This window comes from Ranitomeya variabilis, chromosome 4 (assembly GCF_051348905.1).
Source record: "Ranitomeya variabilis isolate aRanVar5 chromosome 4, aRanVar5.hap1, whole genome shotgun sequence".
Lineage (NCBI taxonomy): Eukaryota > Metazoa > Chordata > Amphibia > Anura > Dendrobatidae > Ranitomeya > Ranitomeya variabilis.
In genome coordinates, this window is record NC_135235.1 from 681,629,031 (window position 1) to 681,650,816 (window position 21,786).

Sequence of the window (21,786 nt, forward strand, 5' to 3'; positions counted from 1 at the left end):
ACCATGCGGGAAGTAAGCAGATTATGTGCGGTTGGTACCCAGGGTGGAGGAGAGGAAACTCTCCTCCACGCACTGGGCACCATATAAGTGGTCAAAAAATAGATACCTCACACCCCTTAGAGCTATTGTCACCCAGTATACACATTCCTTTCATCAGAGCAGTTTCACTCAGACGTAATGTTTCCGAAAGGAAATATTGAATATCAAAATCTGTATAACTCTGATATTGGTGAAACATAGATTTTCAGCACTGGGGCTAACAGGGGAACAAGACACATAAGTTTTCATAGCTGTAACCCCTGCCTATGAGCCACAAATCCACAGTGGGCAGGTAACGGACACAGCTATGTCATGTTTACTATCTATGGAACACTAAAATCCTGATGGGAAATATTGCGGCAATCTCAAACTTCTGTGACCATCAGGAATGAAGTTATAGCAGAAGTTGGGATTTCATGAAATCCTGAAGGACTGAGGACCGCCCACAGCTGGCTCCTGTGAGGTAATTACAGGGGAGGAGGGAGTGTGTTTGTGTAACTCAGGGGCTGATAAAAGTTCAAGACAATTTGTGATCTGTGCTCATTGCTGAGGGAGATACAGTGTAAGGTTGATCCAGTTAACCAGACGCTTTCAACTGGATTACTTTCATCCACTGGCCGACTCATCTCTGCGTGTGGCACAGTAAGTTTCTTCTGTTTTATCCCTTTTATTTTCTGTAACTGTATATGCTGTATTGTTTGTCCCCTCTGTAAAATCTTTTGTATATTTTTCATAGACACTGCCTCCGTTTGGATTAAATATAAAATGTGATAGTTCAGTTCCTTTTGTTTTGTAACCACGTCTCAAAGCCGTGAGCTACCAGAACCAGGCCTTCAGTCAGCCTGTAAAAATGACTGGTGGCAGCGAGTCTGGGGTTATTGGGGAGTTAGCGGTGAGAGTACGGGGGTATATACATACTCCATGTGTTGGAATCCGGAGGTGTATATACCATACGCTCACTGTTAGTTTTCCGATAACCGGCCTGTTAGTGCAAACAGCCTGTGGCCTCCTCCGTTATTCTTTGGCCGATCCTGTAATTGTCTGGACAATAGGGGGCAGTAGAGAGCAGTTCGTACCAAAGATCACAATGGGTGGTTCTTGTGACCTTCCCGGCCTGTGATATTGTGAAATTTGTGATGCGTGATGATAGTCACGGCTCTGCACATGTTGTACACACATGGCTCCGCTCCGTACACCTTGTATATACACAACTCTGTTCCATACACCTCGTACACACACGGCTCCACATGGCTCAGCTCCGTACACCAACACAGCTCCGCTCCTGACACACTCACTGCTCCACTCTGCACACGCTCCGCTCCGTACACATCGTACTCACGTGGCTCAGCTCTGTACATGTCATATTCACACGGCTCCGCTCATGTCATACACAAACAGTTCCACTCTGCACGCACACACATGGCATGATACACACACACACACACACACACACACACACACACACACACACACACACACACACACACACACACACACACACACACACATACACACGGATCCACACACAGCTCCGCTCTATATAACTTGTGCACACACGGCTCGGCTCCGTACACACACGGCTCTGTTCCATATACCTGGTACACACAAACGGCTCCACTCTGTACACGTCGTACTAACACGGCTCCGCTCATGTCATACACAAACACTTCCGCTCCACACACACGTGTCTCTGCTCCATACACATCGTACAAAGACTGCTCCACTTCGCACACACAGCTCCGCTATGTATACAGTGCTACCCTTCAAACACACGCAGCTCCGCTATGCTCACACTGCTCCGGTCTGCACAAACACATGGCTCCTCTACGTAAACACACACTGCTCCGCTCTGCGGAAGTTGTACATATATGGCTCTGCTCCGTATACCTCATACCGCTCCGTATACCTCGTACACATATGGCTCCGCTCCGAACACACACGGCTCCGCTCCGTACACCTCGTACACACACGGCTCCGCTCCGTACACCTCGTACACACACGGCTCCGCTCCGTACACCTCGTACACACACGGCTCCGCTCCGTACACCTCGTACACACACGGCTCCGCTCCGTACACCTCGTACACACACGGCTCCGCTCCGTACACCTCGTACACACACGGCTCCGCTCCGTACACCTCGTACACACACGGCTCTGCTACATCCACACTGTAAACCCCTCCTGACCCCACACATAAACTTCCCCTCATCCAGCACCATGACAACCAGCACAGCAGAGTGCTGCATACACTGAGGCCCCTGATCATGTGACCCCTGACTCCTCCCCTCCTGTGACCTCATCACAGGTCCTGTGCACAGAACAGCCATATATATGGAGTGCGGCTCTGCAGGTGGAGGTCGGTGTTGGAGATTCCCCATTACTGGGAGCAGGGACATTATTATTATTTATTATGCTTTTTGCTTATGTAGCGCGATCTTATTCCACAGACATTATCATTACTCTCCTCATTGTGACTCGCACTCTGATTCCCTATAAGTCTTTGGAGTGTGGGAGGAAACCCTCGTAAACATTGGAGAACATACAAACTCCTTGCAGGATCTTGTTCTTGGTGGGAATTGACCCCAGAACCCCAGCTGCAAAGCAACAGTGCTAACCACTGAGCCACCTTGCTGCCCATTAACCCTTCAGCACGGAGACTCTTTTGGGGTCTCGGCGTGGTGTGAACAGTGACGTAACACCGCCGGTTACCAGTTAGTCTGCAGTTCGACTTTAGCTATTAGATTTTCATCTATGGTGCACCAACGGTTCCAAAACCAACTGATCATATATCATTTTTATTTGGATTAAGGTACCCTGCCCAAAACTGATCAACTCTATGTGTAGTTCAGAAGTTATTCACCTAAATCGCTTATTTATGTCGCGCATAATCAAACGTTCTCAATCGTACATAAGTTTAATTTGAAAAGAGGTACCCTGGACCACTAGCACTCAAAATGACCAGCTCATTGTCCTGAATAATATGTGCCAAGAAAATTATCAACTCTATGTGTAGTTCAGAAGTTATTCACGTAAATCGCTTATTTATTTACTTATGAAATAAGTCAAATTAATTAATTTCACAAATGACCAATTCAGACCCAAATATTATTATTCTGTGCCATTTAACCTTTTTATGGAAACATACTTGGGTTACTCAGAAAATTAAAACAAAAACATTCTAATGGACAATGACAGACACAACACTTAATTTGTATTTATGAAATCTCAATTTTGTATTACCAAGCTAACCAGGTGATTTATATTTTTTATTACGTGTTCAGAGTGGCATAGGTGTGTAATATTTTAATGTAAGTGTATGTAATGTTTTTTTAAGTGCTCAGTGTGCCACATTAGGGTTATAATTTAAATGTAAGTGCATGTAATGTTGTTACGTCACCTTTACTATAATAATAATAATAATAATTGTATTTATATAGCGCCAACATATTCTGCAGCGCTTTACAACTTATAGAGGGGACTTGTACAGACAATAGACATTACAGCATAACAGAAATCACAGTTCAAAACGGATACCAGGAGGAATGAGGGCCCTGCTCGCAAGCTTACAAACTATGAGGAAAAGGGGAGACACGAGAGGTGGATGGTAACAATTGCTTTAGTTATTTGGACCAGCCATAGTGTAAGGATCGGGTGTTCATGTAAAGCTGCATGAACCAGTTAACAGCCTAAGTATGTAGCAGTACAGACACAGAGGCTATTGACTGCATAAAGTGTATGAGAACATGATGCGAGGAACCTGATTATGTTTTTTTTTTTTTATTTTTTTTTTTTATTAGGCCACACAGGGATAGTTAGGTTAATGCGTTGAGGCGGTAGGCCAGTCTGAACAAATGCGTTTTTAGGGGTCGCTTAAAACTGTGGGGATTGGGGATTAATCGTATTAACCTGGGTAGTGCATTCCAAAGAATCGGCGCAGCACGTGTAAAGTCTTGGAGACGGGAGTGGGAGGTTCTGATTATTGAGGATGCTAACCTGAGGTCATTAGCGGAGCGGAGGGCATGGGTAGGGTGGTAGACTGAGACCAGAGAGGAGATGTAGGGTGGTGCTGAGCCATGGAGTGCTTTGTGGATGAGGGTAGTAGTTTTGTACTGGATTCTGGAGTACATGGGTAGCCAGTGTAATGACTGGCACAAGCTAGAGGCATCGGTGTAACGGTTGGTGAGGAATATGATCCTGGCAGCAGCATTCAGGACAGATTGGAGAGGGAAGAGTTTGGTGGACAACATTCCCTATCACAAAGACTGTAAACATGACAACAGACCACACATTTTCAGGCCTAAGCCAACTAGAACGCCAATCATACAAGCCTGATGCAAGATAGCCACACAAATTTACGCCCTGCAAGAGCTAACATGCACGTTGTAACGTTTCGTAAACTCAAACCTGATAGTTCAACGATGGGTATAGACTCAACCACGTAGACATAACTAAAGTCTCTTATCTGCCTTTTAAAAAATCTTAATGTGCCTATGGCTGCTCTTCGTACATCAAAACATTCCTTAGCCGGCAGCCTACAAATTTTACGCGCATTAAAATTATCCACTGTATTTAAAATGCATGAATATTCCACTTTTCACAATGATGCAACTCACTTTAGTTGCATTTCATAAATATTACCAGGATTGGCAACAACTAGTGATGAGCGAATATACTCGTTACTCGACATTTCTCAAGCATGGTCGGGTGTCCTCCGAGTATTTTTTAGTGCTCGGAGATTTAGTTTTCCTTGCCACAGCTGAATGATTTGCATCTGTTAGGCAGCATAAGTACATGTGGGGATTCCCTAGCAACCAGGCAACCCCCACATGTACATATGCTGGCTATCAGATGTAAATCATTCGGCTGCGACAATAAAAACTAAAACTCCGAGCACTAAAAAATACTCGGAGGACCCCCGAGCATGCTCGAGAAATCTCGAGTAATGTGTATATTCGCTCATCACTAGTAACAACTAAAATTTATGTCTAATTATCATAGTTTACTAAAACCATACTACTAAATCAACAGCATTGATCAGGTACATAAAACTTAATAATCCACATATTTTGCAATTATTGTCAGTGAAATGAATATAATAAGCATTTATAATATGTAAACTTTCTAATATTATCAATTGATTAATTTAATTTCACAAAATTTGTGCCTATAATACATAAGAGTATGAATATCCATTCGAAGCACAACTTCCTTGCACACTAGTTGACAAGATGATACTTGGCAACAATATCTATACATACACTGTAGCACTTTTGTATTAAGAGAAAAATTTTATAGCAAGACCTCCAATATCTAACCTTATTGAGATATCAATACACAAACATTCAAAAAAATTTACATTAAGCAAGTACATTTTTTAGTAAAATGTTGAGACTGATCTCATCACTTCCTTTTATTCTTAAACATATTAAATATTTTATATACCCAAATATAAATATAGGTTTTTAAATGTGATCAGGCACTGAAATACTTAAATGAAAACACAAATCTCCAAAGGGACAAACCCAACAACACTGAAATTTAAACTTGAGGTTACATTGTAAGTTCACTCCAGTATGCCAATTCAACACAAATCCTTACCACGGACAGATGAAGTTCACAGACAATCCTCCAAGTAGGGCCACTATGGAATACTCACTTGGAAGCCATTGAAGTATCACTTCAGAACAGAACTGTGACGACATGGACTCTTTCAATGCCTAGCATGGGTTAAGTTTCTTAAAATTTGACCAGACATTATGGTATTCTGTTTATTACTCTGTGATAAGCCTCATTGTTTCTACAAGACTCTTAAGAGTCTAGGTTTAAAGTTCCTGTTGACTCAAGTAATTAACTTTGCCAGGGAAGGTCACAGACTCAGACAAATCAATTATGCTAACCTTCCATTGTATTACTATGTGTATTGCTAGATTCTATGTAAATTAGCTGACTCTTCCTCGTCTGTTAGACACCATTACTACGAGGGATATTATGTATGCGGCTTGGAATCTAGCCAATCTAGCACACTCTTATTCCACCAATCATGAAGCCTCAACGGTCTGAATTGAGAGCTCAGGGGCATAGAAGGAGGACTGTCCAGTGACCAAGTCTCTCTTGCTGCATGGTACCAATTTTGGATCTGCGGATAAGATTGGCAGGCCATAACCGAACCTGGATAATAAGACTACGTGTACTTCAGCATCGAATGCAGCGCTCTGATCGGTGCTCTTACCGGCAGCTCCCGTCATCACACACACTGAGCAGTGTGTGCAATGTTGGGAAAATAAAGCCCACAGCATATGCTGCGGGCTACAACAAAATGGCCGCGATCTCCTCTCACAGCTGTGACCTAGACAGCCCAGGAGCGTGTGCCCAGGTCACAGCTAAGAGGCAGGACGAGAGGCCTCAGTGTAAGAGATGCGGTCGGAGTCCGGCCGTTGGCTCCTATGCCCATGGCTGCCGCAAGTAAGGTGTTTAAGTGTCGTTCCTAGACACACACGCCCCAATAGTCAACATTAAAGCCCCCAGTGGCACACATAAATGTTAATAAGTAAAAAACTATTAAAGTAGTTAATTTAATTTTGTATTAAAAATAATTGATTGTATAATCAATAATTATTAATACAAAAATTAAAATCATTGCACCTTCCCTTTAAAGGGTACAGAGCAATGTCTTAGGTGGGCAGAAGGCCTAATAAAAAGGGGATTAAGTTAAGGAAGGATTCTTAGACAAACAGGATATAAGCAAACATTGCTAATGCTGATTCCAGTGTCGGTAAATGAGACGAGAATTAGCGTTATGGAAGATGAGTCTATGAGAAACGTAATCAGCTGCCGACTCCAAGGAAGAAACTGCTTGTTGTCTGTGGCCTAAATATATAGGTTTTATTAGTAGATGTAAAGAAGAAAACTAAATACTGTATAATAATAAATCTCATATGTTTCCCTTATTATCTCCAATAATTGTATTATTACACAGGATTTTTATCATGTACCATCGTCTCATCTTCTTCTCATTCAGGTCTCTACATTATTGGATCCTCTCGGTGAAGATCTTCCATAGAAAATTTTCCTGATTTACCTATTTACCTATCCAAAGATGGCTATGGATGGAGACAAGATGGCGGAGAGGGTATTACACCTCACCCTAGAGATCCTCTTTCAGCTTACTGGAGAGGTGAGAGATTCTGATGACGTCACATTACATCATTCTTATCTATGGGAATAACAGAGGGACAGAACTGGAGAGGTGAGGACTCTGGAAATGTCTGTAGTGAGATTTATTAATGTGTCTCTCCATAACCAGGATTACACAGTAGTGAAGAAGACCTCTAGTGAGCGCTGTCAGGACCCTGTCTCTGAGGGATGGGGAAGACCCCTGAGCACAATCACGGGGCCTCCACCTCACCCCCTGATACATGAGGACATCAATGACCAGAAGATCCTAGAACTCACCTACAAGATGATTGAGCTGCTGACTGGAGAGGTGACACTGCTGGGAATGCTGGGACATTATACAGTAACGCTATGAAGGGAATGGGGGATGACGATCTCATTGTATGTGTCAGGTTCCTATAAGGTGTCAGGATGTCGCTGTCTATTTCTCCATGGAGGAGTGGGAGTATTTAGAAGGACACAGAGATCTGTACAAGGACGTCATGATGGAGGTTCCCCAGCCCCTCACATCACCAGGTAATAGACAGGACTAAATACACACGGCCTATAATTATCTGTATGTAAAGAATTAATTCAGTCCTTGTTTGTGTTTCCTCCAGATCTATCCAGTAAGAGGACAACACCAGAGAGATGTCCCCGTCCTCTTCTTCCACAGGACTGTAACCAAGAAGATCCCAATGTTCCTCAGGATCATCAGGTAGATGGAGAGAAGGTGTCATGAGATCTCCCCTATAATGTGTAGATGGCTGTGAAGGTCTTGTGCTCAGTCTTGTTTTATCCACCAGTATTACGTTTTATACTTGAGTAATAAGAACCGTGGATGAGGGGTGATGAGGGAGATATATATATATATTTTTTTTTTAGTTTTACATCTTTGTTCACAAGTCTGTAGACAGATTCTCTTATCTTTTCTGTACTACAATTTGTGTTGCTGGCAATTAGCCAAATACACAAGTCCTTCAACAGCCTTATCTCATGGGTTAAATTACCATGCAAACCTTATAGTTTTTCAAATGCTTCCTCAGTGTATATAAGGTAGTCAAAAGATCACTCTATTCAGGTTCTTGAAGGTACAACTTACTGTTTCTTACTATTACTAGAAAATGGCGTCTTTTGGAAAGCCAGGCCCTCTTCTCTGTAAAAGATGTCTGAAGTTTTATAAAAACCTGCGCAAGCATCTCAACAATGTATGCATGAAAACCTCTAAGGCACAGATCAACAATGAAGTCAAGAATGCAAAAAGGAACATGCACAGGGTGGCCCAGTCCATGGCTGTTGTGCCTTATGACAGCCTAAACTTCGAAAACAGCCAATTTACAAATGCCCAGGACTTCTTCACAGAATTTTTGGAACGTCGTGGTTGCATTGTGACAGGAAAACCTTCTGAAAGGTATGTATATGTTTCTTCATAATATTTTAGGGTTTTCTAGCAATTAACTATTGATTACCTATCCTAATTTTACACATGTAATTAAATTTTTAGCTATATAGATATTTTTTATGCAATATATCTTAGTTGAGTGCCATCAAAATGTCTGACAGGCATGCCAACACGGTGCCAAAAAGTCTACCCCTACCCATCTAAGTAAGCTTCACACGTTATACTTTATAATTTTTCTGTCAATATAGACATATGAGGGCTTGTTTTTTTTTTCATGGGACGGGTTGTACTTTTACCACATATTGTACTGTAAAATGGGGAAACTATATGGTAAAACTAACATGCTGATGTGATGCCCCAGGTCGATATGACTTTGTAGGTATCGAAAATGTACCATATACTTTTGCTTTTATGTAAGTGTTGAAAATAATTCTGCAGTTTTTAGTGAAAAAAAAATTGTGCTTTGTAGCTAGTGCTTATGTTTTTAAATATGCACATTTTACGTAGATACTGTCTTTTGATCACTCATTATTGCATTTTATTGTAACGTTGTGGCCACCAAAAACAATGGCATTTATATAGATAACTAGCTGAAGAGCCCGGCGTTGCCCGGACATAGTAACTAACTGCCGTCCCGCTCTCCACTCGCAGTCCCGTTCTCTCACTCCGCCGTCCCGCATTCTCCCTCTGCAGCCCCACTCTCCATCCACCATCCAAGTAGTCTACAAAGTTCTATATGTTCTGAATATAATTTATAGATGAATTAATGCAGATTTTGGTTTTCTTTTTTAGGCCATCCACTGAAGAAGAGCCTATTAGTCTTCCTCCTGTGGTCGAAGAAGCTAGGTAAGAACTGTGCACCAGGTTTCTCAACCCTTGTAACAGCTTTACTGTCAGTAAGGGACGCTTCTGGTGTCAGTAGTATCAATAATCACCCTAATATTTTCTTGTCTCTTCCAGTTCAAGCCCCAATATGCCTCTACGGAAAAAAATTACAGTGGTCGGGTTTCACAAAAAGCACGACTTAAAATCCTCCCTTTTACTGAGTTTTAAAAACTATTTGAAGGGAAATTGTTCAGAATCGACCATAAACCCGATGGTAAGTGTGAATTTTTATCATTATGCGTGTCTTTGATGAATCCTTACAGATGTGAACTCTAATGTATGATCATTTGTTTAATTTTAGATCCAAATCATTTCCCGCTTTCTATATTTTGTAAACTCGGAAGAGATCACTGTGGACTTTCTAAAGAACTTGAGGGCTACCAAAGAATATTTTAGTTCCCTGGAAAGCCTGAAGACGAGTGAAGAAACGGTTAAAAAGCATATTGGTCACCTGCGGAGCTTTATACGTTTCATACTCTCAGAGGAGTACCCCAGTGACCTTGACAAAGAAACCAAAAATGCAGTTGGCCCCTTTAAGGAGACTCTAAAGGCCATAGAAGATAAATTAAACCAGAAGCTTGCTAAAGGCAGGAAGAGGGAGTAAGTAGTTCAAGTTTATACTTCACCTGCAATTTGAATTTCTACTGTCATCGGGATTAAAAATGCCATAAAGGAAGGCATCATGGGAAAGGTGGATTATCAGAAAGTCTAGATTTAATTAATACTTGTGCTGCCTTGCAAAGTTGAACAAAAGTAATGTTTAGCTCCCCCATTTCAATGCCATCAAATCAATTCAAAACACCCTAACTTGCCAAAATGAGGTATTGATCACAAATGCACTAAAGTTCTATATTCTGGCTCCATTATGGAAAAAAGATCTGTCGAATGATGGAACCAAAGAATGCTAAATTAACTAGATTAATTAGCTAGAGTAACAAGAATGAACCTGTAACATACCTTCTTTTATCACCCACAGATTGGAATCCGCGCCTCCCACCATGGCTGATTGTCGCAAAGTTTTGACAGTGGCCAAACGTCATGTGGCCGATATCTTTACACGAGCACAATGTAGTAAGAAGTTGAGTGATAAGGAGAAGACCCTGGCATGTTACTATCTTCAGGCTGTTCTGATCTACAAGCATCTACGTAACCCATCTGAGGCCAAAAATCTAATGGTAGGCTTAATATAATTAACCAACTTAGCATATTGCTGACAGATGCTGCTTCACCATATCTTAGGTATTTTCTATGTTCCTCCTCTTATAGGTAAAAGAATGGATTGAGAGGGAGCAATTGGATGTTGATAGACAGGTAGTAACAATTGTAAGGACCCAAAAAAATATTTTTATACTGCAGGATGAAGATGAGCAGGTAAATGTTATAAGCATAACTCATACAATGCTGTGCTGTATGTTCTTCAAGGTTTTGCCATTGGCAATCGTATCTTTAACACAATGTTTCCCTTTGACAGAATTTCCGTACATATTTCGAAAAGATTAGGCCAACTAATCAGCCCAAGGGTGTAAACATGGCTCGTGAATTCTTTGTGTCCTGCAAAGGACAACGAATCATGAACACCTGCAAAGACATGGAGCGCTTGCAGAAGAAGTAAGTGATAAATGAGGCCCTCCTTGTCTTCCCTGCCAAGCATTTACCATTACTAACGAATGTTTTATCCACAGGTATCAGCTGCCCATAATATCATGGAAGATGGCAATAAAAGTGTACAAACATTGGGCTGAAGAAAGTCTTTCGCAGGTGGAAAGAGACCAGGCCAATGCATATGTGCACTTTGTGACCAAACCAGACATCGTAGATGCATCTTTATTGGCTGCAGGGATGTTAATAGTGGCTATGCTGAAGGGAGACAATCAGGCAGGAACCTCCGAGTAAGAGACCTACATTTATCTCCCAAAATCCATCTTTTCATTGCATGAGACTTAAGTAATTATGCCTTAGAGTATATATGATTCCTACCAAATTCTTGGTTAAGTAGTCTAGTAGGTAACAACACCTTTATCAGTTTTTCATAGCTTAACTGTCTTTTTTAACTCAACAGATGTATATCGCCCAAGAGGAGGAGGATCAGTAGAGAAGAAGACCGTGAGGGACAAATCAATGAAGATGAGACAGAAGGCGCTGGGTAGGAGACCTAACAGACATTGTATAATGCCCCCACAATTTATTCCTCCACAGTACCATCCACACACAGTAATATGACCCAACTGTACCCCCACAACTACCCTGGCAATGAATGGTGACCCCAGCACAGTATAATCCCCAAATGTGACCCCCATACAGCCCTCCATGCAGTCCAAAGGGCCTACGTACAGTATAATGGCCCCCTACTATCACTGCACATAGTATAATGACCCCCACACAGCCCTCTGCACAGTGTGATGGACCCCACACAAACCTTCACACTGTTTATTTGCTTGCATACAATATGGTGGCCCTCAAATAGGCCTCCATAAAGTATAAAGGCTCCCTCATAGCCAGCCACATATTTTAATGCCCTCCACAAATCCATTCAAATATTATAATGACCCAACATACCTTATGAAAATGAAAGGCTAATGGGCCCTACATAGTCCTCCATATGGTATAATGCATCCCCCATTGCCTTCTATATAGAATAATTCTTCCTGATAGTCTTCTATATATCATAATGCACCACACATAGTTCTCCATATATTATAATACAGCCTCCATATAATATGTAATCTTCATAGTATTCAATATAGAGCAGCCTCTATAGTTCCTCATATAGTATAATGTAGCCTCTATAATTATCCATATTGCATAATGTAGCCTCTGTATAGGATACAGCCTCTATAATCCTCCATATAGCATAATGTAGCCTCTAAAATCCTCCATATAGTATAATGTAGCCTCAGTAATCCTCTATATAGTATAATGTAGCCTCTGTAATCCTCCATTTAGTATTATGTAGCCTCTTTAATTATCCATATTGCATAATGTGGCCCTATAGTCCTGTCCTCCATAGAATAATGTGGCCCTATAGTCTTGTCCTCCATAGCGTAATGTGGCCCTACAGTCCTGTCCTCCATAACATAATGGGGCCCTATAGTCAATAATAGTTAATATATTTAATTTTGTATTAAACAAAAATTGATTATATAATCAATAGTTTTTAATACAAATAAAGAAATTGTGGCACCTTCCCTTTAAGTAATTATGCCTTTTAGCATATGATTAATTCCACATTCTTGGTTAAGTAGTCCAGTGAGGAACAACACCATTTTCAGTATATTATAACTTACGATCTTTCTTTATAACTTTACAGAAGTTCCTTTGGCATCACAGGAGAAGAAGAAAGCAATCGGGGACATTCTGATGCGGAACAAATAGACAAGGAAGAGACAGTTCAACGGACGGACTATGCTCCAAAAGAGTTCTATTTCCAAAGACTAATTAAAAAGTCCCCTGTACGAGTAGACCATCAACCACCATCCCTGTCCACCTGCAGTCGGTACACAGAGCGTTTTGCAAAATACTGTCAGGATAAATGGAGGCGGGAGCAGTACAATTTGAGGGTGTCAAATGCTGTCGGTAAGTTTTTGTTTTTTCAAGGTATCTTCTTTTTGTTTTTATTTGAAATCTGTCTAGTTGTTGTTTTATTCTTTGGGATGTGCTGCCTGAATATTTTATGTTTGCTGAATATTTTACAGTATTGTATTTTCTTGTAGATTTTTTCAGGCATTTCCCAAAAGAAGAAGACCTAAAGGGCTATCTGAAAAAACAGCGCTGGACGTCCAATCTACCTGGCCTAGAAGATGTCCAACGTGGATGGAAACCCAAACCAAAAAGAGGGGATCTAGAGCACTTAGTCAAACTTCGAGATTTGGTGAAATCGCAAAACTGGAAAGGCCTAATAATTACAAATGGTCGAAGTAAAGGTGAAAGACTGCACACAACTCGTGCTTTTACAAAGGGAGACATAATTTGTGACTACCATGGAGTGCTTGTAGAAGGAGACGAGGCTGAAAAATTACAGGCAACTGTGTGTGAGCGCCAAGGACATATGTTTTTTTTTAATATTGGTGAAAAGGTGTGGTGTTTTGATGCCAGGGAGGCTCCATGCAGTTGTCACCCGGACATGCCTTCAACATTTGGGCGAAAGATTAATCAATCACCGAAAAATTACAACGTGAAACCTGTCCTTAAATACATAATTGACGAGAACACCCCATCAATGCTTTTTGTGGCTAATTGCAATATCAAACCAGGGGCAGAACTGTTGATCGATGATTCCATTTCACTCCATAAATTTGGAGAAGCTGCGAGTGTCTCACGGCTGACCACCTGACTTCATGACATTTAGAAGAGCATTTTAGTTTGTATGCTCTCCTCGTGTTTGCGTCGGTTTCCTCCGGGTTCTCCGGTTTCCTCTCACACTCCAAAGACATACTGATAGGGAATTTGGATTGTGGGACCCAATGTGGACAGTGCTTTGGATTTATGGAAAGTGCCATGGAGTTAAAAGCTTTATATAAGTCAATAAATATTATTTTCATTATTCTTATTGTCATAACTAATATAAATAAACATTTTCCTTTTACCATTTCCTCAGTGGTGTTATGTGTAAACTAGTTAGGACCTATGATATGTTGCTATTTTGAAGTTATCATCTTGTCATCATGTACGTTTTATCTTTTCTTAACTCCTTCACGACCTTGGCCGCCTCCCTCCCTTTTAGATGAGCTCATGCTCTGAGCTCGCATCAACCCCCACACATTTCGGCTAATCTGGTCATCTGACATGTGAAGCTAACAGCATCAAGCAGATCACTGTTAACCCTTTAGATTTTGTGTTAAATTAAAGATGACAGCCAGCAGACAGTAATCTGAAATGTCCAATTGTCCAGCTCAATGTAACCAAAGATTTTATTACTATGACATCATAGTGGGGTATTTCATCACAATATAGTATTATGGCATCACAATGGGGTATTATGAAATTACAATGGGATATTATGACATTATATTGGGGTAATATTATAGCAAAGTGGGATGTTATGACATCATAGTGGGGTATATACCCCAGATGAGAGCCTGCTGACCGTGTATAAAAATGGCTTGTTGCCCAGAGGGAACACAAGATAAGTCTGCTCACAGGACTGAAACATGTCCAATTGTCCGGCTCGGTGTAACCAAAGATTTTCACTTGTCCCTTCCATGACCTCTGACAAGTTGTTACTATAGTTACTATACTATAGTTGTAATTCTCTACGGGTCACTATGACCCAAACACAACAGCAGGGTTAAGCGTCCAAAAGGTGATACCCGTTTGATGATGAGGACCTGGCCTCCTGGGCTAAAGCACCCAAGGTTGATGTGGCAGTTGCTTCTACCTCTCGTCGGTCCTCCTTGCCGGTGGAAGATGCCAGTACTTTGATCCTATGGATAGTAAGTCAGATGCCCTTCTAAAGAGATCCTGGGAGTCCTGCATAGGAGCGTTTAAACCAGCAATTTCGGCCACATGTACGTGCAGCGCCCCAGAGTCCTGGTCGTTGCAGTACTGTGGCTCCGCCACTAAGGGGAGCTATGGTACGTCTGATGGCACTGAAGGAGTTCATCTGACCAGGTATCACAGACACCAATACATTTCACAGCCGGGCCTCCAGGGGGAGCTAAGGGTTCTATTCATTAGGCCACTCCTCACATACTGGTAAAACCGGGGGTCAGGCAGGAAGTTAGGACAGAAAGCTGACTGGGTTGGAACCAGGCAACACCTTGTGGCAGAGGGTGTTGTGGGAGAAGATTCGGTAGGGTCCCTGTCAGGGGTGGGATCCTGACAGAGGTCTGGCAACTTGAGCGAACGTAACGGGACCGTGCCTGCTCAGCATAGCGGCGGTGCCCAAGAAGGGATTGGAAGCGAGATAGATTGTGCTGAGTGAGAAACGAGATCAAAGCAAGAAGGAGAATACCAGTAGGAGTCGTGCTGTGAGACCGAGGCAACATCCTACTGAGGCGCACAACCGGTGGCCGGAACGCCGAGGGAGTATTACAATATTCAGCTTCAGGCAATACTCTAAACCAACGGCAGGACAGTCAGTCTAAGGCGGGCTGTCTCACCTAAATCACCTATGCAGTCTTGGGGGGCAACTTGTGGAGAGGGGCGACTCTAGGGTCCCGGAAGAGCTCCGAGCCTACCCGTCATACGGGTGCCGTCCTAACCGTAACATCAGGGAGGGACGGAGGATTAGCAGAACATCATCTAATCGAGTTGTGAGGGAACTTAAGAAACAGACACAACAGTTGTGGGGACTTTCCGTAAGCACAGCAGGGAAGGACCGCAACACCTAGCGCTAGAAGGCAGGCACAGATTTCCACCTGCTAAGAGAACTCTGGAGGTGCCATTGGACCGGCGGGACTTGCGCAGCCTGGTTATCCGGATTCCGGACTGAGGACCCAGAGATCTTCAGTAAAGAGGTAAAGAGACTGCAACCTGGTGTCCTCGTTATTTATTACAACCTACACTACAGCCTCACCCCCATCTACATCATCCACTCCTAGTAATCCCCTGTGCGCCCCACGGCAGGGTCACGGACCGGGGCCTAGCCGCCATGACAACCCCAGAGCAGAGACTCAGAGGCCCGGTACCGGGTACCCCTCGGCCCTGCGGTAGTGGGGGCGCTACAATTTGGCGTCACGAACAGGATCTACTTAAGCCTGAAGAATCAGGTCATGTGTGCCTTGGAACTGTGATTTGTTGTGCTTGGACTGAACTATATTGCAAAGACTGTGCTGTGCCGTTTGCCGCCAAAAGTTCCCGCCAAAAACCGCCGCCATTGCTACACCAAAGAAGAAGGGGGGCGTGCCATGGGAGGAGACTACCAAAGTGGCGCCAGAAGCGGTGACCGCCCCCTGCACCTCTTGCTGCAAAGCGAAGACCTGCCTCAAAGCAGAGGACCACCCCTTGATTTGCAACGGCGGGAATCGGGTGACGGAGAAGCTCAACCCCGGAGAAATGGCAGAGCCAGGTGCATGCATTGCCACCGACTATCAGACAGCGATGATGAACAGCAAGTGCCTGAAAGAGGAAGGAGCAATCCCGGCTTACCCTCAACCACCACAGCGGGAGAATCTGAACTCCTTGGAGCCGGCGACAGGGGAGCTGAACCCGCCTATCCCGACATCGGAGCCAGCCGAGGAGGAGCCATGGGGAGCGGAGTCGCATCCGGAGGCCGCAGAGGAAGAGCCGCGGTCCGGGCTGCAGCCGATTCCAGTGTCCTCGTCAACGGACCGGATCGACATCGGTGGAATCACATCAGGCGCAGGTATGGAAGACGCCCCCGCTCGATCCCGCTCCCGCGACCGGCCCTCACCCCAGTAAAAGCCGCCTCCTCTCGGCAGAGCTAGTGGTGTTACCCCCCGACGCAATGGGGAAGCTGGTACCACCGCTGCCGACCAGGATGGGAGAACCCATAGACGTGGGCCCAGACGGGGTGATTCTCCAGTGGGACACCCCCCGGGTCGGGCCAGATGGAGCTCGGGAGGAAGGGTTCACCCTTGCTGTGCTTACCTGGGAACAATACAAACAATGCCTGATCCTACGTTGGAAAAGACAAAAAGAGGCAGAACTGACTGACCCACCGAGAGTACAACCACCACCTCTTGTGTGTGGTAAGAAGGACGTGGTAAAGCAGGGAACTGTGTTAGCCTTCCACCCGAAGAGGGGATGGGGCTCCATACAGGAACCGGGGCTACCAACGGACGTCTTCGTTACTAGTTGCAACGTGAAGACTCCCTGCTGCAGCCGAGATGGTGATCCATTGCAAAAGGGGGATCAGGTGACCTACACCCGTCATCGGAATGCATACGGATGGTACGCTCGGAACGTTCGCCGCTGTGAGCTTGGGGAAGCGTCATCTGTTACTTCAACCATGATGGAACCAGATGTGACAGATCTTACCACTATTGCCGCCGTACGTCTCATTGCAGCAACTGAGCTGGCGGCTAGAGTCCGCCTTCAGATTCAGACATCAGGTGGTCTGACTGCACCCGGGAAATCCACCAGTAACACTGGTGCGGCATCAGCCGTCGACCAAGGATCGAAGCCTGCACAGTCAGAAGGTGTCCACTTTCGGCTGATGTCTTGCAACTTACTATGAGGATAAACCTCGATACCACGAGAATGTAAATAGTTAACTGTTCGTTTCCTGATTTTGCTGCTAAACCCGTCTAGGGTTAACTCTTAAAGGGATCCCTTTGTTGACCCGGGATCCCTATTGCTTTTTTGTTATTTCTATTCTCTCCTTGTTATCAAGAACTGCCGCAATCATGAACAGTGCATGATACAAACTGCTTGTAAATAGTTTGCACCTTCTTAAAGGTGCTCCCTACTGGTTTTACTTAAAGGAGGACTCTTTGTGAAGATACCGCACCGGAGCCTTTGCTGAGTATGGACTGGTAGCTTGAGAAGATGTGCTACCTCATAAAGACTTGGTCCCCTCTTAAAGGGGATGTTCACTTGTTGCATTTAAAGAGTGGTATTGCTTTAAGACTGATAGATAGCAATAATGTCTTGACCAAAAGAAAGTGATGATGATGCTTACATGAAAAAGTTATGTGTATCCAACCAGTTGATTGTAAGAAATGATTGATAATGTTGATAGAAAAATGAGGACAGAGAGTGAACCCGTACGGGGTTAGTCAGTGAGTCCTCATAGGAGTCATGTAGAGATGGCTCAGTGCTCTTAAACTGAAAGTAATGTTATGTTCTATACTGTGTATAGTAGTTGAAAAGGCAGTAGGCCCGGGCTGAAAGGGGCGGTCCTGTAAAGAAAGGAGAGGCAGTAGGCCTGGAGCAGTTAGGACAGGCGGTCCTGCAGATTTAATGAAGGAGAATGAAAGAGAAAGAGTTAATTAATATCATAATGTTTTATAAGTAAAGTCTTTAGTGGATAGGAAGTGTACGTCCTTAAAGGCAATGTTAACTTATTATTCAAAAGTTTGCACTGAGTAGAATACCCGGTTGGGTAACAGGAGTTATTTATAGCCTGTAATTTATAATGTTTAACCATGTTTGTAACGTTCAAGTGTCCTCACCTCCCATAAAGGGAAGCTCTGTTCAAGCTTACTTATTGTTATTGCATCTTCAAAACTGTATGTCTTTTTGCTAACCTGTATTGTTGTTTTCTTCCCAGTCCAGGAGTACTGGATTTAACCGGGGGGGAGTGCAGCGCCCCAGAGTCCTGGTCGTTGCAGTACTGTGGCTCCGCCACTAAGGGGAGCTATGGTACGTCTGATGGCACTGAAGGAGTTCATCTGACCAGGTATCACAGACACCAATACATTTCACAGCCGGGCCTCCAGGGGGAGCTAAGGGTTCTATTCATTAGGCCACTCCTCACATACTGGTAAAACCGGGGGTCAGGCAGGAAGTTAGGACAGAAAGCTGACTGGGTTGGAACCAGGCAACACCTTGTGGCAGAGGGTGTTGTGGGAGAAGATTCGGTAGGGTCCCTGTCAGGGGTGGGATCCTGACAGAGGCCTGGCAACTTGAGCGAACGTAACGGGACCGTGCCTGCTCAGCATAGCGGCGGTGCCCAAGAAGGGATTGGAAGCGAGATAGATTGTGCTGAGTGAGAAACGAGATCAAAGCAAGAAGGAGAATACCAGTAGGAGTCGTGCTGTGAGACCGAGGCAACATCCTACTGAGGCGCACAACCGGCGGCCGGAACGCCGAGGGAGTATTACAATATTCAGCTTCAGGCAATACTCTAAACCAACGGCAGGACAGTCAGTCTAAGGCGGGCTGTCTCACCTAAATCACCTATGCAGTCTTGGGGGGCAACTTGTGGAGAGGGGCGACTCTAGGGTCCCGGAAGAGCTCCGAGCCTACCCGTCATACGGGTGCCGTCCTAACCGTAACATCAGGGAGGGACGGAGGATTAGCAGAACATCATCTAATCGAGTTGTGAGGGAACTTAAGAAACAGACACAACAGTTGTGGGGACTTTCCGTAAGCACAGCAGGGAAGGACCGCAACACCTAGCGCTAGAAGGAAGGCACAGATTTCCACCTGCTAAGAGAACTCTGGAGGTGCCATTGGACCGGCGGGACTTGCGCAGCCTGGTTATCCGGATTCCAGACTGAGGACCCAGAGATCTTCAGTAAAGAGGTAAAGAGACTGCAACCTGGTGTCCTCGTTATTTATTACAACCTACACTGCACCGCAACACCACCATTTAACACCATCTATTACTGTAGGCCCCTCAGCAGGGTCACGGACCGGGCCTAGCCACCGTGACAACCCCAGAGCAGAGACTCAGAGGCCCGGTACCGGGTACCCCTCGGCCCTGCGGCAGTGGGGGCGCTGCATACGGGGAAGACCTATGCTCGTTTGGCTGAATCAGCTGGAACAAAATATAAAGAACGGCATGTCTAGAGACAAGTTGCGTTCCTGCATTCCATTAATTAAAGGTGCAGCTGCTTTTCTATCAGATGCTTCTATTGACTCTCTCCGTCTAGCAGCTAGAATGGCTTTGTAGCCCGCAGAGCGTTGTGGTTGAAGGGTTGGAAGGGTGACGCCCAAACCAGATCCAAACTCTGCGCTATACCCTGTCAGGGTGAGTACCTGTTTGGGGCAGTATTAGATGACATTCTGACTAAAGCAGGAGAAAGAAAAACAGGGTTTCCTATTCTGTTCATTCCCTCCTACAGGAGGGCATTCAGGAAACCAGCATTTGTCAGAACGAAGGATTACGAAGACCACTGGAGTAAAGGTACCGTTACACTAAACGACTTACCAACGATCACGACCAGCGATGCGATCATTGGTAATTCGTTGTATGGTCGCTGGGGAGCTGTCACACAGACAGCTCTCTCCAGTGACCAACGATCAGGGGAACGACTTCGGCATCGTTGAAACTGTCTTCAACGATGCCGAAGTCCCCCTGTAGCACCCGGGTAACCAGGGTAAACATCGGGTTACTAAGTGCAGGGCCGCGCTTAGTAACCCGCTATTTACCCTGGTTACCATTGTAAAAGTTAAAAAAACACTACATACTCACCTTCTGATGTCTGTCACGTCCCTCGGCGTCCACAGGGTTACGCGCTGCTGCTCTGAGCTTCCTGCACTGACTGAATGTGTCAGCGCCGGCAGCAGCGGTGACGTTACCGCTGTGCTCTGCTTTTACGGCCGGCCGGCGCTGACACATTCAGTGCAGGGAAGCCGCCGGCGGGGGACGTGACAGACATCAGAAGGTGAGTATGTAGTGTTTTTTGTTTTTTTTTTACTTTTACAATGGTAACCAGGGTAAATATCTGGTTACTAAGCGCGGCCCTGCGCTTAGTAACCCGATATTTACCCTGGTTACAAGTGAACACATCGCTGGATCGGCATCACACACACCGATCCAGCGATGACAGCGGGTGATCAGCGATGAAATAAAGTTCTGGACTTCTAGCTCCGACCAGCGATATCACAGCGGGATCCAGATCGCTGCTGCGTGTCAAACACAACGATATCGCTATCCAGGACGCTGCAACATCACGGATCGCTATCGTTATCGTTGCAAAGTCGCTTAGTGTGAAGGTACCTTTAGGCGTTTAGTGGCAGAATATGCAAACATAGCCCTGATTGTAAATAATCTTTGGCACAAATGCCTAGCGTGGAATACCGCAATGTAATTAGCCACAGTTACTATGCAATAACAAATGTTTCACCAAATAGATGAAATTATGAGCACATATGATGGTGAATAGTAAACATTCCAGAGTCATTAGATGAAACTCTGCTAATAGGCCTCTGCCCATTTTAAATGCACACCATATTGCAATTACAAATGTTTCACCAGATAGATGGAGTTATGAACACATACAGTGGTGAACAGTAAACATTCCAGAGTCATTAAATAAATCTCTGCTGAGGGGCCTCTGCCCATTTCGGATACACAACATATACAGATGCCTTACGTGGGTTACTGTTGTGAATTCTGCTCTTAGGCTCCCTCCGGTGGTTGTTAGTGGTAGTGCAGTTGTCTTGGGGTTGTAATCCGGGCAGGTGTTTCTGCTGATTGCAGCTCTACTAGGTATTTAGGTGTGCAGGATCCATTACTCCTGGCCAGTTGTCCATTGTTCTTGGAGGGATTGCATCTCTCTCTTGTTCCTCATGCCCTGCTGCCAATTCAGCTAAGATAAGTGTCTGTTTTTTTTTCTCTTTTTCTCTGTGCACACATGCAGTGTGATTTGCAATTCAGTGCAATTCATTGTGTTTTTGTCCAGCTTAGACTTTGTTTGGATTTTTCAGTCATGCTGGATTCTCAGGAGATGCAGATA

General features: G+C 44.3%; 1 protein-coding gene across 4 annotated transcripts in view; it reads left to right on the forward strand.

Annotated features, from left to right (window-relative positions):
• Positions 1-577: 577 nt before the first annotated feature.
• Positions 578-21,786, forward strand: part of LOC143766381 (uncharacterized) — a 162,273-nt gene continuing 141,064 nt past the window's right edge. Inside the window, exons 1-16 of one of the 4 annotated variants that reach the window (XM_077254027.1) lie at positions 578-681; positions 7,058-7,213; positions 7,343-7,522; positions 7,605-7,728; positions 7,812-7,909; positions 8,313-8,602; positions 9,386-9,439; positions 9,554-9,692; positions 9,780-10,078; positions 10,455-10,653; positions 10,745-10,849; positions 10,950-11,086; positions 11,161-11,367; positions 11,538-11,621; positions 12,786-13,051; positions 13,189-14,065. In XM_077254027.1, coding sequence (XP_077110142.1) covers positions 7,136-7,213; positions 7,343-7,522; positions 7,605-7,728; positions 7,812-7,909; positions 8,313-8,602; positions 9,386-9,439; positions 9,554-9,692; positions 9,780-10,078; positions 10,455-10,653; positions 10,745-10,849; positions 10,950-11,086; positions 11,161-11,367; positions 11,538-11,621; positions 12,786-13,051; positions 13,189-13,808 — 2,880 coding nt within the window. In that variant the 5' untranslated portion in view covers positions 578-681; positions 7,058-7,135 and the 3' untranslated portion in view covers positions 13,809-14,065. Of the gene's footprint in view, positions 682-2,352; positions 2,396-7,057; positions 7,214-7,342; positions 7,523-7,604; positions 7,729-7,811; positions 7,910-8,312; positions 8,603-9,385; positions 9,440-9,553; positions 9,693-9,779; positions 10,079-10,454; positions 10,654-10,744; positions 10,850-10,949; positions 11,087-11,160; positions 11,368-11,537; positions 11,622-12,785; positions 13,052-13,188; positions 14,066-21,786 lie in introns of those variants that run through there. The other 3 variants (XM_077254028.1, XM_077254031.1, XM_077254029.1) reach the window with 3 other exon arrangements.